Source organism: Notolabrus celidotus, chromosome 18 (genome assembly GCF_009762535.1).
Source record: "Notolabrus celidotus isolate fNotCel1 chromosome 18, fNotCel1.pri, whole genome shotgun sequence".
In the NCBI taxonomy this organism is placed as follows: domain Eukaryota; kingdom Metazoa; phylum Chordata; class Actinopteri; order Labriformes; family Labridae; genus Notolabrus; species Notolabrus celidotus.
Window position 1 is genome coordinate 4991777 of NC_048289.1, and position 20355 is coordinate 5012131.

Consider the following 20355-nt stretch of genomic DNA (forward strand, 5'->3'; position numbering starts at 1 on the left):
TCATTCAGCAGCCTGAATTTTGCAATTGTATAAAAAAAGAATAAAATGAAACAAAATAGAATAATAATTAGTAAAATGATAAGATAATGATTATAATAACAATAAATACAATAAGATAATAAAATGAAATAAGATGATGAATAAAATAACATCACATTAAATAAAAAATAAAATCATGAAATAAAATAATACAATAAAATGACAAGATAATAATTACAATAACAATACATAGAATAAAATGATAAAACAAGAAAATAAAAAGAATTCATCAAATAAAAAATAATTAAATTAAATTAAATAAAATGATAAAATAAATAATATGATAATAGATAAAATACATTCATTTATAAGAATTGTATTTGCTCACTTCAGTGTTTGACAACATAACATATTCCATGCACATCCTTACAAAATATGTATACATTGTCCAGTAAAGTAAAAAAAACTGTTAATAGTTGTTAAAGTTATTATATGTGTTGGTTTTTACCTCTTCCTTGACTGGAGACAGTTCACAAACCAGACCTGCAAGACATTACTTTTTTTATATTGTCTCTACCCATAGACTGTATAAAGAATATAATACCCTGAAATACCCCAGATCTTATTTTATTTATTGAATTTATTTTGTATTTACTTTCTTATTATGTGACATTTCTCGTACCTTTCTGACTTGTGTCATATTATCATACCTTGCTCTGATGAGTTTCAATGTGAATGGTAATTGTGCCTAATATGGAAAGAAGAGAAGAACGTCACCGGAAGCGGAAGTGAAACTGTAACGACCTTTCCCACAATGCACCGGGGGGGACTTAAGGCGCCTTCTGCAGCGCCTGCATGTCAACAAGCAGCAGCAGCAGGAGGAGGACAGTTTCTGCTTCTATTAAAACCGTCTCATGCATGAACAGAATCACTGACCGCTGCTGTCGGACACTAAGTCTGTCTTCCTCTGCTCTGTTTGTCGGTGTTTAGCGGCTCTCAGCCCCGACAGAACCCGACATGGCTCCGTACAGCTTCATGTCTGCAGGTGTTAGCTTGTTGGCTAAGTCCTTCAGTGTGCTCTCACTCACAAACACTCTGACGAGGTAACCTGGAGCTACTCTAACAGCTAGCTTAGCATGCTGCATGGAGTTTACAGTTAGCACTTACATTTATCTTTAGAAATAAGATGCTTGGCTTATATATTTGTGTTGTAAAGGTAATGTTAATTAGCATTTTTAAAGGTTATTTTGATGTGTGGTTAACGAATCAGCCGCATAATACGTATCTGTGTTTGAAGAAAGAGTAATTGAAACACTTATTAAATGTAGTGCTGCTTTAGTGAGGTGAATTATGATGAAATAGTTAAGTATAAGAAATGCTATGGCCTACAACTATAGTGATAATGTTTTACAGTTTATTATCTAATGGTCTATGATCATGCTGTCATTCAAGGGGTCATACTTTCCAGGGACAAAAGTGAACTCCTGAATGATCTAATATTGTTTAGTATCAAGGTCAAAACACAAAGACTCATAGTTAACAATAAAATATGACAGTAAAAGTAACACATTAGCATTTACACCTACAGCTAAAATATAAACTGGTTATCCTTTTGGCTGCAAATGTTTGTGATTAATGTTGTTTTTCAGTCAGTGGGTCAATTTCACGTCACTTTAACTCTTTAAAGGTGTTACTTAATTGTGAGATTAATGTAATTTTGAATGTTATTTGATTTACATCCTGTGTTTGTGTCCTCCTATGCTGTAGGTCTACCACTGTCCTCCCATCTTCATTCTTCAACCCAGTGAGATGTCTGACCTCTCAGGCCGGCAGCCCTCCAAAGAGACCTCTGAACGGATACATGAGATTCGTTGTGCAGCAGAAGCCAACCGTGGTCAGACAAAACCCAGGTAAATGTGCAGGACTTGTTGTGGCTGTGCTGCATTAGTCTCAGAGGAATGAGAGATCATGACAGAAGTGTGCCTAACAGTGACAGTGATGTTACCTGTGAATGTCAGCTCCAGTTACAGACTCTCTGCAACAATAATGAACCCAAATGTGGAGAGCAGCATGGATTCATGGGAAATTAATGCATACAGATGTAGAGCAGGTGGTTACCCTCTTGACTCAAGCTCCATTAAAGAGCTGCCTAACAATAATCATGCTGTAATTGTTGTCTCAGATATCAAATCAGTGGACATCGTCAGGAAGATCGCTCAGGAGTGGAGACTCCTGAGTCAAGCGCAGAAACGGGTATGTCTTTCTTTTTCTTGTTTAGCAGCATACACTGAAGACATCTCATCAGACTTTAAACTTTAAGGACCTGATTCATGAAAGAGTTTGTGTAAAGGCTGATTTATTTACGTGTTGAATCGACGGTGTAGCCTACGGAGGTCCACATAGCTCTGGTACCAACCCAGACCCTGCGTAGCCTGCTGCGTAGGGGTGACGCAGAAGAATAAATCAGTCTTAATTCACAAAGCATGTGCACAGGGTTAAACTGTGCTGCAGAGTGAATACTGTCATTGTGCACCAGTGTTGTTTGCATACATTTAATTGAGCCATTATCAGAACCGGAGTCAGAAATACTTTATTTGACTCGGGGAGGGAAATTCAGTCATTACAGAGCTCTTATAAACAGTAAGAAAGTCAAAATATTAACAGAAGAACGAATAAAATAAAGATGTAAATACGAATAAAATAAAGAAAGTATAAACAGAAGCACAGAATAGTTAGAATTATCTATGTACTAAAGATGATCTAATCTGCATCTTGCATCTTTGCCCTGATAATGTGCTGCATTCAATTTTGTTTTACAATGACAATAAAGATATATTCTATTCTAACATTTACAACTGAGCTCCACCTAATTCACAGAAACCGGCGCTAACAGCCAGTTAGAGAGACATTTTTACTGTCTGCTCAGAGTTGGTGGTAACGGTGCTATCAGAGCATTTAGAAGTGTTGTTGTGCTCAAACTTTTCAGTGAGCAAGTCAACAATTCCACCTCTGGATGAGCTGTAAATCATTTATATTTATATTACTATTTTTAGAATAACCCCGGGTCAAAGCAGTCGGGCTGACTATGGCTCAACTTTTGTGTGGACACATTTTTGTCGCATCTGTTATGAATCGACTCCACATTAAATAGTTAGAAGTTCTGCGTTCAGCTCGTTCTCTAAATCTTGAAAGAACTGAGCTACGTCGAGATAAAAGTGCACAGTGCAGCTCTGCATGACAAAAGGTGCAGATGCTAACAACTGATCTGTATAATCAGACACAAAACAAGAGCAGAACATTGTGGGCATGTTTGTGCTTCAATATCATCAGAGCAATCTGCTTTGTGAGTCAGACCTTGAGGGTAAATAATGCGCTGTTCTTGGTGCAGTTAGCATCTGCTTCTTAGTCCCTTCTTAGTGAATTCCCCCTGTGTATGCATATTATGTCAGCGAGTGGTGAAACTTCTATCCTCATACAGTGTATGTTAGCATACAGTTTGTCCGTCGTTTAACGTTTTTTGTCTCTCCCTTGTAGCCGTTCGAAGAGGCCTCTCAGCGGGACAGGGAGCAATTTAAGGTGGACCTGCAGCGCTACCAGGCCCAGCTGACCCCAGCACAGCTCCTGCAACAAGCCACGGAGAGGAGAATGAGACTAGCCAAGAGGAAAGCCATCCGCAAGAAGAGGGTGAGAGAGAGTTAGGGGGTCATAGATACAGTACAGGGAGGAGCCATGATCTTCAGTCCAGGGATCTGTGAGACATTTTCAACCAGGGTCTAAATTTAGTTCAGGGATAGTTAATCTCTCCCCTGAAAAGCCTCTGCTTGGGGGGTAGTACAAAAAAAGAAGCTGTGATTCACTTGATTTAGCAGCTTGTAACAGTAGTCTTCTCTCAGCCCACCGTGAATGCGTCTCTCCCGGTGTTACGGTTTTAAAAGTGACCCTGTAAACTGGAGACCTTCAGCTGAACGTGTCAGTGTTTGTGGAGTTTACACAGCTGTTGAAACACAGAGGGAGTTCCTGGGAATGCAAACTAGTTTAGTTTTTATTAAGATTTCAAAATATCCTCTTCAGATATTTAATGATCGTCTAAAGATGTTTATGAGGGATGCATCCGGCTGAAAGTCTCCGGTTAACAGGGTCGCTGTTTAAACCAAAACACCGGCCGAACTCTGCCACGGCTTTTTGAGTTCAAAAGGATTTTAAAGCCGTGTTGAAACGCCTTTGCTACTCGCGCTTATCTCCTCTCACGTGTTGATTCAGTGAATCCATCTGTGATGAAATATAGCACCATCTAAAACAGCACCAGCTGAGTCTTTCCATGCTAACAGGCTAACTGTTGTGTTGCTCATAATGATACCTGCCTGTCCGTCTGCTTCTATGGTGTCATCTGTGATGAATGGCCTTCGTCTTTGTTTTACTGCCCTCTACTGGTCTGGTGGTGTAGTGCATTTACTTTTTTTTCTCCATACGTCACTGGCCCGCGGTCGAAACACAGACAACAATGGGGGCACAGGAACCTTTTAGTTCCGGGTAAAGTAGTTCTGGAGGCTAAAAGACCCCAGAACTCTTGGTTGAAATGCACCTTAACTGTGACTCAAAGCAGTCCTCTGATTGAAGCATGCAGCACGACTTGCTTGAAAGAGTTAAATATGACTTGTTTGAACTGTCGTAAGCAAAGCACTAAACGCAATCTCTCTCTCTGTGTGATCCAGGAGTTAAACAACCTCGGGAAGCCAAAACGTCCACGCTCTCCGTTCAACATTTTTATGTCGGAGCACTTTGAGGAAGCCAGAGGGACCAACACACAGGTCAGAAACACACACTGTCATAAATAACAGAGCAGAAAGCCTTGTTTCCTATCCTGCAGCTCTTACATCTGGTGATACTCCTGACTTGACTCTGTTCCCTACTGCTGTTAACAACAGCTGATGGTTGACACAACATGCAGCTTTTTTCAATATTACGATTGAAAGCATAATTCTTGCACACCAGTCAGTGATGTTCTGTTTGTGCTGTTTGATCCAGGAGAAGATGACGTCACTGAGAGACGACTGGAAGAACTTGTTCAGTCATCAGAAACAGGTCGGGTCTTTGCGTTTCACTCACGCTCTTCATCCAGCTGTGAACAACAAGAAATGTGTCATTGTTCATCTCTTCTCTGTTTCCTCCCTCTCACAGGTTTACATACAGCTGGCCGAAGATGACAAAGTTCGCTACAAAAACGAGATGAAGTCTTGGGAGGAGCACATGGTGGACATCGGACGAGAAGATGTGATCAGAGAGCAGACGCAGTCTGCACGGAAGAAAGCCGCAGCAGCTGATGCTAAAACCAAGCCAGGAACCGAGAAGAAGGTCGCAGTTAAGGCTAAAGCTAAGCCAGCGAAGAAGACTGCAGCGAAGTCGAAAACAACCAAGACGATAAAGAAGAGTACTACTGCAAAAACCACCAGAACTACGAAGAAATAAGATGTTTGTCTACTGAGTTTAAGGGAAAGTGTTAAGGACAGTTAAAGGAAACGTGATGATGATGTAAGGCAGTGTTCTGTCTGTTTTTCTCAACTTGAAAGTCAAAAAGTTCCCAGCTGGAGGTTCACAGAGACCAAGCTTTTACCAAAACCAGACAGATCACGTTACAGCTCCTCTTGACGCCTCTGCTCAGTGGAGCTTACACAAAGACACTGAAGCAGAACGATCAGTCACCATCAGCATGAATGTGCCTCCTAGCTCTGATTGGGTAAATAAAAACCGGATGAAATGTAAAGGTGAATGTACGAGGCACTGATACTTCTGATCTGTCTGCAGCTTTTCAAAGGTTTCACAGCTCTGAGTGTAACCACACCATACTTAAGAAGAACATAAAGGTTACTGCTGCCTCCTAAAAACAGAAACCTTCTCAGATTTGGTTTTTCAGGAGGAGTATAGAAGAAAAGAAAAGAAAAGGTCAGGTGTTCATCTGTAATCGTCTATCAAACTCAAAGTTCAAGACATTAGTCCACCTCAATACTCTCCTGACTTCATGTCCCGGCCTGTGGCTCCAGCGTCATGCACACCGTCTCCTGCTGAAGACACACATCTGTAATGTAAAGTTCCATTTCACATAAAGGTTCAGTATTTTTCTTTCATAGCTTAACGCTATTTTTTTCTTAGCAACAGTAGAAACGTTCATGGGTTTGGAAGGAATGACTGTCAGCAGCAACAGATCTTTGTCAAGGTGCGTCACCTCTGGACGCTGCTCAGAGTTCCTGGTTTGTCGATCTACGGATGGCACTTCCTCTAAAGATCAGAGTTGTTGTTCCCATCCATGAACGCAGAGTATTCTTGTACAGTCGCAACCCTCAAACTGTGAAAACCCAGCATCTGTCTATCATGGCCTCAGTAACATTTTGACTGACCTTTTGTATTTTGAGATATCAGTTTGTTATTATGCATTGTACCATTAAAGCTTTGTATGAGTTGCTGTGTTCTGTTAAAACTGACAAAAAAGTTAAAAATAAAACAAAACTTTTTTCCTAAAGTGTCTTCATCCACGTTATTCACACCCTCATGAGCCGGCAGGAAACACTCCAACAAAAATAACAACCTCCATAACGATGACTTAAACTCAAACATGTCTGATCATAAAATCCAGATTATTTCTGGTTTTGATATTTGAAGTTACTCACTTCCTTTTCATGGTGGAAATGCTTCTGCTTCTGCTCTGAAATCTGCTTTTATGGTACCTGATCAATAGAAATGTAAGTATCAGGAAAATATAACGATTAAAATCAAGGGGAAGGGTGGAAAAAGTATGTGAACCCTTGGGTTTAATAACTGGTTGACCCTTCTTTGGCAGCAAAAACCTCAACGAAACGTTTCCTGTAGAGCAGATCAGACCTGCACAATGGTCAGGAGGAATTTTGGACCTTTACTCTTTAAAAAAACTTTTCAGTTCAGCAATATTCTTGGGATGTCTGGTGTGAATCGCTCTCTTGAGGTCATGCCACAGCATCTCAATTTGGTTGAGGTCAAGACTGACTGGGCCACTCCAGAAGGTGTATTTTCATATGTTGAATCCATTCTGATGTTGGTTTATTTCTGTGCTTTGGGTCGTTGTCCTGTTGCATCACCATATTCTGTTGAGCATCAATTGATGGATTGATGGCCTTAAGTTCTCCTGCAAAATGTCTTGATGAACTTAGGAATTAATTTTTCTGTTGATGATAGCGATCTGTCCTGGCCCAGAAGCCGCAAAGCAGCCCCAAACCATGATGCCCCCTCCACCATCCTTCACAGTTGGGATGAGGTTTTGATGTTGGTGAGCTGGGCCTTTATTTTTCCACACATAGTGTTGTTTGTTCCTTCCAAACAACTCAACTTTGGTTTCATCTGTCCACAGAATATTTCACCAGTAGTGCTGTGGAACATCCAGGTGCAAACTTCAAACGTGCAGCAATGATTTCTTTGGACAGCAGTGTCTTCCTCCTTGGTGTCCTCACATGAACTTCTTCAGTGTTTAACATGTCGTAGATTCGTCTACAGAGATGTTAGCATGTGCCAGAGATTTGTGTAAGTCTTTAGCTAAAACTCTAGGATTCTTCTTCACCTCATTCAGCATTCTGCGCTGTGCTCCTACAGTCATCTTTACAGGACGGTCACTCCTAGGGAGAGTAGTAACAGAGCTGAGCTGTCTCCATTTATAGATCATTTGTCTTACTGTAGATGTTGAACATCCAGGCTTTTAGAAATACTTTAGTAACTCTTTCCAGCTTCATGCAAGTCAACAATTCTTAATCGTAAGTCTTCTGAGAGCTCTTTTGTGCAAGGTTTGGTTCACGTCAAATTCAGAATCAACTTCAAAATCCTCCTGTACACATTTAAGGCCATTCATCACCCCCCTGTATCTGTCTGATCTCCTCCACATTGTCACCCCTCTCGCTCCCTCAGGTCTTCCTCCTCCCTCAACCTCTCTGTGCCCCTCTGCCCGTCTCAGCACCGTGGGGAGCAGAGCTTTCAGCCGCTCTGCTCCCAACTCTGGAACTCTCCCACCAGACATCCGAAACTGACTCACTATCCCTGTTCAAATCCAAACTCAAAACTCATCTGTTTCAAACTTCATTCACTGTCTAACTTATCTGCCTCAGTTTTATTCTTTCTGTAAAGTGACCTTGAGTGTTTAGAAAGGCGCTTCTAAATGAAATGTATTATTATTATTATTACATCAGGCAATGCTTCTTGAGAATAGCAAACTCAACTGGTCTGTGTTTTTTATAGCGCAGGGCAGCTTTAACCAACACCACCAATCTCTTCTTACTGATTGGACACCAGGTAGGCAGACTTCAGACTCTAATTAGCGATTACCCAAGTCCTTAGCCAGTCCTTAGTCCTTAGTTCACATACTTTTTCCACCCTGCACTGTGAATGTTTACATGTTGTGGTCAATACAAACATTAATACATATAAAATAAATTGTGGTGTTAGTTTAAGCATACTGTGTTTGTCTATTGTTTTGACTTAGATGAAGATCAGAACACATGACCAATTTATGCAGAAATCCAGGTAATTCTACAGGGTTCACATACTTTATCTTGCAATTGTATGAGCCACAGACAGTGCAGAGAGTATCATAGAGCATTAATCCAAGTTTGCTTTGTTTGAAGAGCTAGATTATGACAGCATTTTTAAATCACTCCCAAAGTTGTTTTCTGTGATTATGTATAAAAAATGTTCTTACAGCATCTATACATCATGCTGAGCTGCTGTCAATCAATCCATAATTTGCTGCTTCACTGAAAAGCTTCCAGAAGCTTAAATGGAAAGGTTCTATCACTAGGTTTAAATGTGGACTCTAGTCTGAGGCTATTTGAAGAACTTAACCAGAAGTTACTAACCATAGACCTTTCTGGAGTCCCTGAGCTCCCTTGTCTCGTAGGTTCCTCTGGAACTCGGCTGCTGTGGACGTGCCAGACTCCAGCTGCTACAACTACTACTATCCGTCTCACCACTATCATCCCTCTCTCCAACACGGTCTCAGCAGATGTGTCTAACATGAATCTGGTCCTGCTGGAGGTTTCTGCCTGTTAAAGGAAGTTTGTCCTTGCCACTGTTACTTGCTAAATGCTGCAAAGTGCTCTGCTCATGGTGGATTAAGATGAGATCAGACTGAGTCCTGTCTGTAAGATAGGACTGGATCTTATCCTGTCTTGATGTTGGGTCTTTGTTAATAATAGAACATAGAGTACGGTCTAGACCTGCTCTGTTTGGAAAGAGTCTGAGGATAACATTAGTTGGATTGATCGATTGATTAATTGAACTTGGTAAAATGTAGAATAACAGCTGCTGCTGTAGTTCAGTTGTTCAGAAAGCTGAGCATGAGGATGTGATTATAGAGAGTAAACAGAGAGATGAAAACAACACGTCAAAATAAACAGGCTCACATAAACATCAGATAACAAGAATGTAATTATCAATGTATTGAAGTTTGCCAAATGATACAAAAGTTACAAATTGAAGCTGTACATCAGTGCAGGAGCTGGAGCAACAGTCCAACTATTTACATGTAGTCTAATAAACAAAGACATCATGAATAAAAAGGGGAGCAGTTATCTCTGTTACACTCACGCAGTGAAAAGAGTTCAGTTATAAAATCACCTGATTCAAAATACAGTCCCTCATGGCAATGCTGGCTCAAAGTGTGAAGCTCTGATCAGGATGTGTGAACGAGGAGGTGACCTCTGTGGTCTGTGGTCTCAGATTAACGTCCTCCTTGAATTTCACCTGACTCTGCATGTGCTTCTGAGTGTGGACTCCATGGACTGTACATAAGAAGTGGATGTAGCCACTGAGGTGTCGCACCCATTGGTTTGTGGACTACAATTGGAAAGCTTCAAGTTGTGCATTGGGCATGTCTCCATCTTGGGTTTGTTGGAACCAGAAGTGACCATATTTGGACGACAGGGTGGATGAATAGCGTACCCTTACACCTGGTTGACATGCTGCTACTGCAACTTGTCGGTACATCATGTGACAGCACTTGCTTTATTTTTTGGGACCATAACGCCATAGTGAAAACTGTGCACTTAAAGCTCCTGTGAGGAAGTTTTCAATTTGCTTTGATTTGGGTGCCCCCTGTGGACAAATTATATATGTTGTCTATGTTGATCTTCTATGTTTGTCATGAAAAATGCAAAAAACTGTTCTCTCACCTCAACCAGCAGCAGTTTCAGGCATTAAAAATAACAAAATAGACAATTTGTTGGTCTAGCTCATACAGAGGCACAAGTAATCATTTCAGTCTGTTTCAAAACCAGCTAAAATGTCTTCACAGGAGCTTTAAGCTACAAAATGTCTTCTTCCGACATGTTGAGGCTCCCCCTGCTGGCCACTGCAACAATTACAGCTTTAAGGCACTGTTTGATTAGCTTCAGAGTAGGGATGGGCATTTTAAGTCAAAATACTATTTGATAATCATAGGCATCTATTCGACGATTATTCGAATAATCACCCCCCCACACACACACACACACATCTATCCCATTAACAGCCTGTTTGTGTGGTAGTCACGTTAACCAGCAGCAGGACGAGGTGCTGCTAGAAGCGGGCACTGGCGGCGTCTGTCTCGATCTTTATGTCGGTGTGTATGTGACGTGGCGTGGCGTGGCGTGTTTACATTTTACAGCCATGCTGAGTCACTGGAAATACGTGTGTAGTAGTGTGAGATTCAGAAACTGAGAAAATTACTGCGGCTGTCGCTCATGTGTTCTTCTTCTTTTGCTATTTAATGCAGTTAGCATTCTTCTTCTTCTGTTTGCTAATGCAGCTGTAAGACGCTCTATAGCCACCATGCGGTGGGAATACAGGCACCAGTAAAAACGATTAAAATTTGTACTTTTAAAATGAGAAAATAATCTAAATAACTCTTGGATTTGTGAATGAATATTTGAATATTCGAAAGTCATTGCCCATCCCTACTTCAGAGGCTGTGTCCACTTCTTATGTACAGGATGACCTAACCTTTAACAAATTCAAACTTTGACCTGTAAAAAAATATTTTTCTAGGATTTTTTTCTCACCAGAGAAAAAAGCCAAATGGATCAGGTTCCAATTTCCAAGTTCCAAAGAAATCATAGATCAAAATATTAAAACAGGCTGTTGGGTTAAACCTGCATAGCTGCCGAAATAACCTCACAGCAGAGGTCTGGATAACAGATATTACTCAGGCTGTAACATTGATGTTTGTGAACTAACAGAACTGTCTCAGAGGCTTTTTACACCTCAACATATTCAACAGAGAACAGTGAAATATTCTTGATCTTTGTCCGTTCCTCTAAGGAGAACCGCGCGTCTAGCGGCTGGAAATGCACCTTGACTGTGACATCAGAGCTCTATGCAGATATAAGTTTGTACTCACTGCTCTGAAAAAGAACGTCATTGTGCAAAGGCGTGTGGTGTTTCATTACGAGTTATTACTCCATCTACTGGCCTTGCATGCATACTCCAGCAGATTCACAGATCTGCGTGGACGCAGAACTTTTAAAAACATGTTATGAACGCAGATTTTTGGAAACACAAGGCAAAGACTCTTCAATCTTTAGTGCGGTCGTTCTCGTCCAAACCTCAATCCCAACAGCAATCCTCCAGAGTTCAGTGTTTACACCCAGAGTCTGAAACTCTCTGTCATGAGCTGCAGCCGAGAGGTGTTTTTCGGCGTAAAGTGACGCCTCGTTCGTGAATCAGGGCCCCTGCTGCTTCGGCAGTGAGGCTTGTCTCAGTAAAGCCTGGAAGTCTGGAGATAAAACCAGTTTGTGGTTGACATTTCCCAGCACCGTCATGTCTCCAGTCCGGCCGTCAGACAGACGCACTGACACAAGTTGCTGCAGGAGAAAGAAGAAGAAGAGAGAGTCTGAATGTTCATGATGACAGAGTGGCTCTCTTTTCTAATCCTATGCTTAATCAGGATTTATTGGATTATTGCAAAGTGTAAGATGTTGCTGACAATCTGCTGCTTCTGTATATATATATGTCGGACTTCAAACATCGTGAGGCGTTATTGTTTTTACCCGTGATCCCTTTTTTTACAAGCATGAGGCAAGTAATACTAATCATGAGGTGCATCAAAGTGATCACACATAAAGATACCAACAGTACCTGCAGGAAGGAGAAGGCAGCTCCCTCAGAGACATCCATGACTACATCTCCCAACTTCAGCTCCACCTTCCCGGACCTCCTGATCTGCAGTTTACCCAGAAACCCCTCTGGAAACTGTGACAGCACCGGACAGCTCTCCTTCCCAGCGGCCTCCTGATGAGATGCAGAGATACGGAACTCTCATTACTGCAAGGCTGTGTTAAACACTTGGTTCTGATTGGTCAATACTCCGTAGGAATAGTCTGTTATTTCTCAACAGCAGCAGCACTGCTACGGATAAACCTCTAACCACATAGCCTGGTAGACTAAGTGTAATTGTATAAACCAGACGGAAGAAGTTGGATTAATTTAATTCTTTAGAGTGGTAAGAAAGAGAGACAGAAACAGAGGAGTGAGGGAGGAAGAGAACGCCTCCAGAGAGGCTGTGGACTACGACAGAGCAATCTGTAAAACTGAAGATAGAACATTAAGTAAGTAATTCACAAAACAGGATGGAGGATACACATGTTAAAGGATTGATGAATGTCAAGGAAGAAACACTGAGCCTACAGCAGCATGACGGGAAAGACTGTCCTGCTGTGGAAGGATTAAAGTGTCGTTCAGTCTGTTATTCAAGTTCTACACTAACAGATTTATTCAGATGTATGGGATGTTTAGGTCCAATCACAGCACTCAACACTTAACCTCATTTCCATGAAGACACCATAGACTAGGGGTTCCCAAACTTTTAATGTGGCTTCATTTAGCTGGTCTGCAGAAAATAACCCTACCTATATGAGCATGTGTCTGTGTTTCCTGTGCCGTTATGAATTAATCTACTGCAACTGATGCTTTTGATAATTAACTGTTCACTAACCCTAAACTTATCAACTTGTCACCTGGCAAAAAGAAAGGCAGAAAACTCATTACATTTTCTATTTCCAAGGTTTTATTTCAAGATTAGATACTATTTTTGTTGATATTTTTTACTGTAATGGGTAAAATGTACTATTTTAAGATAACTTAAAAAAAAAAAACATTCTGGAAGACATCTCACGACCCCCCATTTGTGTCTCGCAACCCCCAAAGGGGTCCCGACCCACACTTTGGGAACCCCTGCCTTAGACTGTATAAATAATGGACGTAGTATCCATGACATCACCCATCTGTTTCTGAAGCGCTGCCTTGAAGGCAATCATCGGTGGGGAGCCATATTGGAAATGCTGAACACATCCAAACTTCTGTCGAACTGTGTTCCTGCCTATCAATCAAGTCAGTCATGTCCTTAAATGAGAAAACTTGTCATCTTAATCCCCATGTACAGTGTGTGCCGATGGAGAAATGAGCTACTCTGACCTAAACTGTTTTTTGAACCAGGCTTTTAACATGTTTATTTCTGCAGTAAAGATTGTCTCCTTTGAATGGGTGTGTATGTGGTTTCTGGTGTTTCTGCAGCCAGCCTCAAGTGGACACTCGATGAACTGCAGTTTATAACACTTCCACATGGGGTTCATATTTTCAGATGGGAGGTTGCTGCTTGCAACACACACAACATCCTCATTTTTGCAGTAAAACAAGTCAAGGCTGTTTCTTAGTTCAGGGAGAAAGTGACAATAAGCCTCTGATAGGTTCTTTATTTGCCCATTAACAAAAGAGGTGAGCTCTAAGTGATAACTTAGGGATGCATGATGCACATTTTGTGTTCAAAAGGATTTCATATTTATCATCTACATCAGTATCAAATCACATTTTCTGTCACTTTAAGTGTCAGAGATGCCGGTCATCACCAAGCCGCAACAAAATATGAAGCCCATGCAGAAATGTTAAAAGCTGCAGTTCATCAAGTCTCCACTAGAGGCTGGCTGCAGAAACACTGGACACCACACACACCCATTCAAAGAAGACGGTCTTTACAGCAGAAATAAACATGTTTACAGCCTGGTTCAAAAAACAGTTTAGGTCTCAACAGCTCATTTCTCTATCAGCACACACTGTCTGGAGGTGGATTATTTTATAACTTGTTATTTTTGAAGATACTAAACTTATGAGTTTTGCCCAAATAAGGACATGCCTGACTTGAGTGACATGCGGGCACACTGTAGCTGTCAGCTAGGAGGCTCAAAGCCCACCTCTTCACCTCACACTAGCTCGACTGGAGTTTGGTTGAGTTCAGCATTTCCAATATGGCACCTGCCAACAATGGGTGACATCACAGAGACTACGTTCATTAATTATACAATATATGGTCAGCACACACACTTCCACAGTGAGTGAGACACTTAACACAACAAGACTTGGATGGGAACCTTCAGACATGTTCCCACCCAGGGTGTTTTAGTGTATCTGTATGAATAGAATAAATGTTACTATATCAACATCACAGACAGGTTTCTTCTGTACTCACTTGTGCTTGTAGATATGCAGGCCTCTTGTCCTCCTTGCTCTCCTTCTTGGCAGGTTTTTCTGTTGTACATGCGAGCACAGGATCCACCTTCTGCCCAGACGCTTTGCCCGGCATACAGTCTGGTAGCTGCATGAAGAACAGCTCCTCTCTGCCAGACAGGCTGAGGTCCTGCAGCAGGTCTGCCAGAGAGGGCTGGTCTTGTTTTGGCGGCTCTGTGGGGATGTAGCTGGCTCGACTGTGAGCTCCACAGGACGGGGGTCTGAAGAGAGGAGGGTTATCGGGACCTGCAAACACAACAAGGAAACACGGCTTAAAACAAACGAGAACAGCAGCACACACACTGAACCTGCAGCACACACACCGATCTGCAGCATTTGCAGTGTTTGCATGAATGAGGTGCTGCTCTTACAGGTTGAGGTGGATCTGACGGATTGACTCAGAGGCAGCTGAATCGGTTTCAGCTTTGCATCGTTCCTCAGACCTGGGTCATCAATGAACTGTGGAAGAAACATATGAACTTCTGTCAGACTGATGTGAAGCTGTGGATGGTTATGATCATTAAAGATGCTAATCCAACGTTTGGAAATCACTGAACTCTTATTTCAAGAGGAACCAGAGAGAAACAAACTGAGACTGACTACACACAGTGGCATTCAATGACACAAGTGTCCAGAGCCGCCCTTCACCTCCAGAGAGAGACATTTAGATCACAGTTGTTGTTTTTTTCTTTTTGCTGAATATCAATTAAATTTATTAAGTTAGGAAGTGATTTATATGTAATTTAATAACCTTCAGAGCACCCAAAAACGGATTTCCTCCCGTCAAAAAAGAAAGAAAAAGAAAAAGCAGAACGAGCGCTGTGCATTGTGGGAAACAGTAAGCGAGGCAGACTGGTCCGATGCATACTGTGAAATTTTCCAGAATCAGTAGACATCCAGGGAGTTTTGGCTTACTGCAGATTTTGCTCTTGTTCACATATTACATACTGAATTTTGGCCAAATCAGTACGTACTGCTAGTATAGTAGGTGTTTTCGAAAACAGCCATTGTAAGTCTTCCTGGTGTTCACCATGTTTCTTTTTCCCAGTGTTTCTCGTGTTTCCTTTTCTGATTTAGTTCTTAGACATTTAAGTAAGTCTTGTTTGTATCTTTTGTTGTTTTATTATCATAATCTTTATTTTTTCAGCACATGAATCCTCCTCAGTTTCTCCAGCTGTGACAAGAGGTAAACTTTGCCCCCAACTACTTCAAATGAAGCCGTTAGAAAAGGATTTAATAGCTTGTATAAGAAGGAGTAACAAATAACTTAGAGAATAAACTGTGTGGATGTTCAGGGAAAACTGAAACACTCACATCATCCCTCTGAAGTTTGGAGAGTATCTCATCTTCATCCTCCTCAGACTCGGTCTTCTCCTTCTTCACCGGCTTACACACAGAAGAGCTGGTGGAGTCGTAGGCATCCGCAGCTCCACGCCAACCTGAGCAGAGGACAGACAGGTCACTGTGCGTCTACACCTGAGCTGTGTCTTAGTGTGAGTGAGGGAGACAGAGCGGTTGTGCACCTGTCTTGCGGATGGTGTCAGCAGGACCCTGCTCAAAGATGGAGTGAGACTGAATGGTCTGAGGCCTTTCTCTCCTCCGTCCTCTGTTCTCTCTCCTCCTCTCATCCCTTTCTCTTCTCTCCCTCTTAGGAGGCCCACGAACCTCTTCCTTTAACCTGAAGAGAAGTCAGACATAACATAACTACATACTGATAGAGACATCGCATGCACGCTTCATGGATAACTGTCACTCACTCGTCTTTGCTCTTCCTCACAGTGTGGACGTTCGGCTCAAAGGTTTTCTGTGAAAGGAGAGAAACATAAAACATTAGTTTAATAAAAGTGCCTCTTTGTGAGCATTTAATACAAATATTCTGCAAACAATAGAACATTTATGATACTAGAAATTATTCCAAGCTCCAAAACTACAAATAAACACAGAGCTTTATTTTGCATTTCAACTTTTTAGTGATGGTCCCATTTTTTCTGTCCAATAGGCAGCCATCAAATAAAATGCAAGTAACTGTCTCTGAAGTCGACCATGATCCCGGAGCATCCAGTGAAGAGAGGGAATTTATTCTCTCTGCACATACAGACTTTCAAACTGTTGATTTAACTCAGGCTGACAGAAGAAAACAGGGCGTGTGTTCTTTTAAGATCACATTTAAATACTTTGTATTTAATATTTTGTCATTTTTAATTAAACTAAATAAGAAAAGGTTTCACTTTGTGAATGATTGTGCTCAAACTTCAAACAAAGTGCTGTGATGTTGACTTTTGCAGGAACGATGATGCACGCAAATCTAAAAGTGATCTGATTTAAATGTCATGCATACTGTGGTGTGCTTTTATACATCTATGGACAACAAAAATAAAGTGCATGAACTGTCTCAGTGTATTGAGTCATAAACCTTATATATTGACTCAAAACCCCTCTATAGTCTACACAGGTCTTCTGCACTGATGCAAACAGCCCTGAGCTGTCAGTTTGTGATGTGATGAGTTAGGAGTCATGTGAAGTTAGACAAATAGAAGTCATGCTGTACCTTAAACATGTTAATTACATGCTGTTGGTTATGTTAATTACTTCACTGCTCCCTGCTGTAAGGTGTTTTTCGACCGCAGGAACTTTACCCCTGAACTACATGCTGGAGTAACCAGGGTCTAAATTTAGTTCAGAGGTAGTTAATGTCCCCCCTGAAAAGCCCCTGCTTGTGGGGTAGTACTTTTCAAAGGTCCCGGGACTTTCGGGGGGGGGGGCAGGGCCTGCAATGCTGAACGTGTCTGATTGGTAGATTAACTGCAGTGTTTTTATTCTGCCCGCCGTCCACAATAACATCACATTAATTTGATTTATCTGTCTTTCATTAGTTTTTCTGTGTTCTATCTTTTTTGTATGTGTGTGTACTTTTCAAAAGAAGAAGCTGTGATTCTCTTGATTTAGCAGCTTTGTAATAGTCGTCTTCTCTAAACCCACAGTGAAAGGGTACCCAGGACTTCAGCCCCTGGTCAAAATTCAGACAACAATGGGGGCACAGGAACCTTTTAGTTCCAGGGAAAGTAATTCTGGGGGCTAAAAGACCCTGTAACTCTTGGTCGAAATGCAAAGTCTCTTTCTAAGTTTGGTTTGCAGAATATGATGCCCAATGTCTAAATAGAAGTCACATGTCAAACTCTGTTGTCATCCCTTACCTTTGGTTTTTTCATGGCTCCCCCCAGGGTCAGGTCTCTGGTTCTGAGGGATGTCAGTCTTCCAGGCGGGGCAGTGGTGGACAGACCTCTGACCCGTCCTGGGAGTCCTCTGCCCGCCTTGAAGCTGAGCCCTGCCCCGCTGCAGAGGCCGGAGGAGCCGGGGACACTTGCTGCATCCCCTGGGTCCGTCATGTTGTGGCACCTGTGTCCTCCTCCTAGTGCTTTGGTGCTGGTTGCAGGCAAAGCATCTCTGTGTGCAGGTATCTGATAAGGTTACAGGTGAAGCATCTCTGTATGCAGTCAGCTGGTAAGGTTAAGAATCTCTGTGCACAGTCAGCTGATGAGGTCTCAGGTAGGGTCGATGTTGACGCTTTGTTTTGCAGCTCTGAGTTTACTCTGCAGCTCTTTGCAGCATCGCTCTAGCCCCGGATCTTTCCCTCACTGTGCTTCTGTCCTATATTTAGAGCTGCTTTATCCCTGTGATCAATGAATTCACTCTGTAAGTCATTTTTCAAACGCATCCAAACACAGGTTCACCACAAAACAACCTAACACCGCTTATTACCCTCCATTTTGTTTGCAGCAGCGTTACCATAACAAAGTGCGCCAGCTGCAGCGCTGCACACACACAGTGCACACACCGAGGCTGAAAGCTCCCAGATCAAACCTACACTCACTGATTAGTAACCAGAAGTCATATCAGTGTCTCTGCATTGCTCAGTTTCCTTCCTGAGGGCGTTGCACTCAGAACAGTTCATCTTTGGTGCATCTTCTCGTTCGTTCCCGCGGAGTGTCCTGGAGCTGGTTTCAGACTCACAGGCCGACCCTGCTGCTGCTCTGCTCACCACAAGTTTCATAAAAACACGATTTAACCTGGATTGAAATGTCCGAGGCTCCTGTAGTCCCCCTGATTTTGCAGTTTAGATGAGTCTACTTCCCGTTCGTCTGCACTGCTTCTGCTGTTGTTGTTATTAAAGGTGGTGATCAGGTCTGACCACCAGAGGGCGCTGTTTGTCTGCTGCACAGAGTCTATGAGAGGAGGTGGCTTAAGAACGTCTGATTAAAGCTGCCTAAAGTAAAGAAGTAAGATCATATAACAATGCTATTACATTTCACAGAATAATGTTGATGACAAAGGGGTATTAACTAACTTGAATAAAGTATCATTGGTATTAAATTCAATGTGCTACTTTTTTATAACATAATAATAATAATACTTTATTTATATAGCACTTTTCAATACAGGTAACAAAGTGATTCACAGTGGGCAATTAAAACATGTAGAAATGTAAAGCAAAATGAAGCGATGAAAAACTTAAAAGCATACACACTTCTAAAACAGACCCATAAAATCAAAATTAAAATTAAATCTAATCACAGAATAATAATACCAATAACAATAATAATTAAAGCCGCAAGCCGCAATGAACGGGCCCTCGCACACCCGCGGACGCCGCCTACGCGAGCCGCCGCCACATGTAAACCGTCGCCTGATATTTGCCATCACATGATGCGAAAGCTAGATCTGAGAGTATATACTGCCTCAGGTGGTGCAAATGTTACAAGTTGTTGGCAGATTGCCAAGAAAACCTCAAAACTTGACAGTGTGCCACGCCCACAATTTTAGTTTGAACAGAATTCCTTTAACAATAATTTAATCGTCAATATGTCGGCTATAGAATGTGCCTTGTTTGAACTGAATCAGAGAAAAACTCTAGGAGGAGTTCTCAAAAGCATGCACCCTTATTTGGGCGTCATTCTTCACATTCAAAGCTGTATGTGCGTTTGATGCCCCGCCTCAACGCCTGCCATGCCCACATTTTTTGTCTGATCAAAATTTGCTCTGATAATTTTTTCTCGTCAAGGTGTCTTCTATAGGTTGCCCTTGGTTTGGACTGAATCGGAGAAAAGCTCTAGAAGTTAATAGCAAAAGTATGCACCCTTATTTTGGCCCCGTTTTTCATGTTCAAAGCTAGGTGGCGCTCTTCCTGTTGAGTTTGGGATATGGGTGCAAGAGGCTTTTTTGTGCGTCCTGATGCCATAAATATGGGTTAAATTTTTCAAGCATGTAGCTCAAAATAACCCTTATGGGGAGGGTTTTTTGAAAACTGTAGGGGGCGCTAGTGAGCACAATTTTTTGACTTTTTTTGCGAAACCCATAAAATGTCGAAATTTTTCCCAGGACTGATGAGTGTGTTGGATGAGGTGAAATTACGTGCATTTTAAAGTCACAAAAATCCATTTTCCGACGTTTTTTTTTTAATGCCCCACCCCAAAGTCTGCCACGCCCACATCTTTCGTCTGAATGGAATGCCTTTACTTTGTATTAATCGTCAATGGGTTTACTATAGAATGTGTCTAGTTTGGACTGAATCGGAGAAAACTCTAGGAGAAATTAGTAAAAGTATGCAACCTTGCACGGACCCATTTTGGCCCCATTTTTCATGTTCAAAGTTAGGTGGCGCTCTTCCTGTTGAGTTTCAAATATGGGTGCATGAGGCTTTTTTGTGCGTCCTGATGCCATGAATATGTGTAGGACTTTTCATGCATGTAGCTCAAAAAAACTCTATGCGTAGCATGTTATTTTTACCTCTAGGGGGCGCTACTGAATTTTTTTTTGCAAGACCTATAATAACTT

General features: G+C 41.7%; 2 protein-coding genes across 2 annotated transcripts; one reads left to right on the top strand and one right to left on the bottom strand.

Annotated features, from left to right (window-relative positions):
• Positions 1-795: 795 nt before the first annotated feature.
• tfam (transcription factor A, mitochondrial) lies at positions 796-5919 on the top strand. Its single transcript, XM_034708027.1, has 7 exons — positions 796-1082; positions 1747-1889; positions 2162-2232; positions 3514-3663; positions 4692-4787; positions 5005-5061; positions 5158-5919. Exons 1-7 carry the CDS (start codon positions 997-999, stop codon positions 5443-5445), a joined length of 891 nt encoding a protein of 296 aa, XP_034563918.1. The 5' UTR covers positions 796-996; the 3' UTR covers positions 5446-5919.
• A 3480-nt stretch (positions 5920-9399) lies between these two features.
• zgc:171971 (uncharacterized protein LOC569690 homolog) lies at positions 9400-18733 on the bottom strand. Its single transcript, XM_034708577.1, has 8 exons — positions 17718-18733; positions 16281-16327; positions 16047-16201; positions 15838-15962; positions 14895-14982; positions 14486-14769; positions 12103-12255; positions 9400-11828 (listed from the first exon to the last, which is right to left on the bottom strand). Exons 1-8 carry the CDS (start codon positions 17907-17909, stop codon positions 11688-11690), a joined length of 1185 nt encoding a protein of 394 aa, XP_034564468.1. The 5' UTR covers positions 17910-18733; the 3' UTR covers positions 9400-11687.
• Between the last annotated feature and the right edge of the window lie 1622 nt (positions 18734-20355).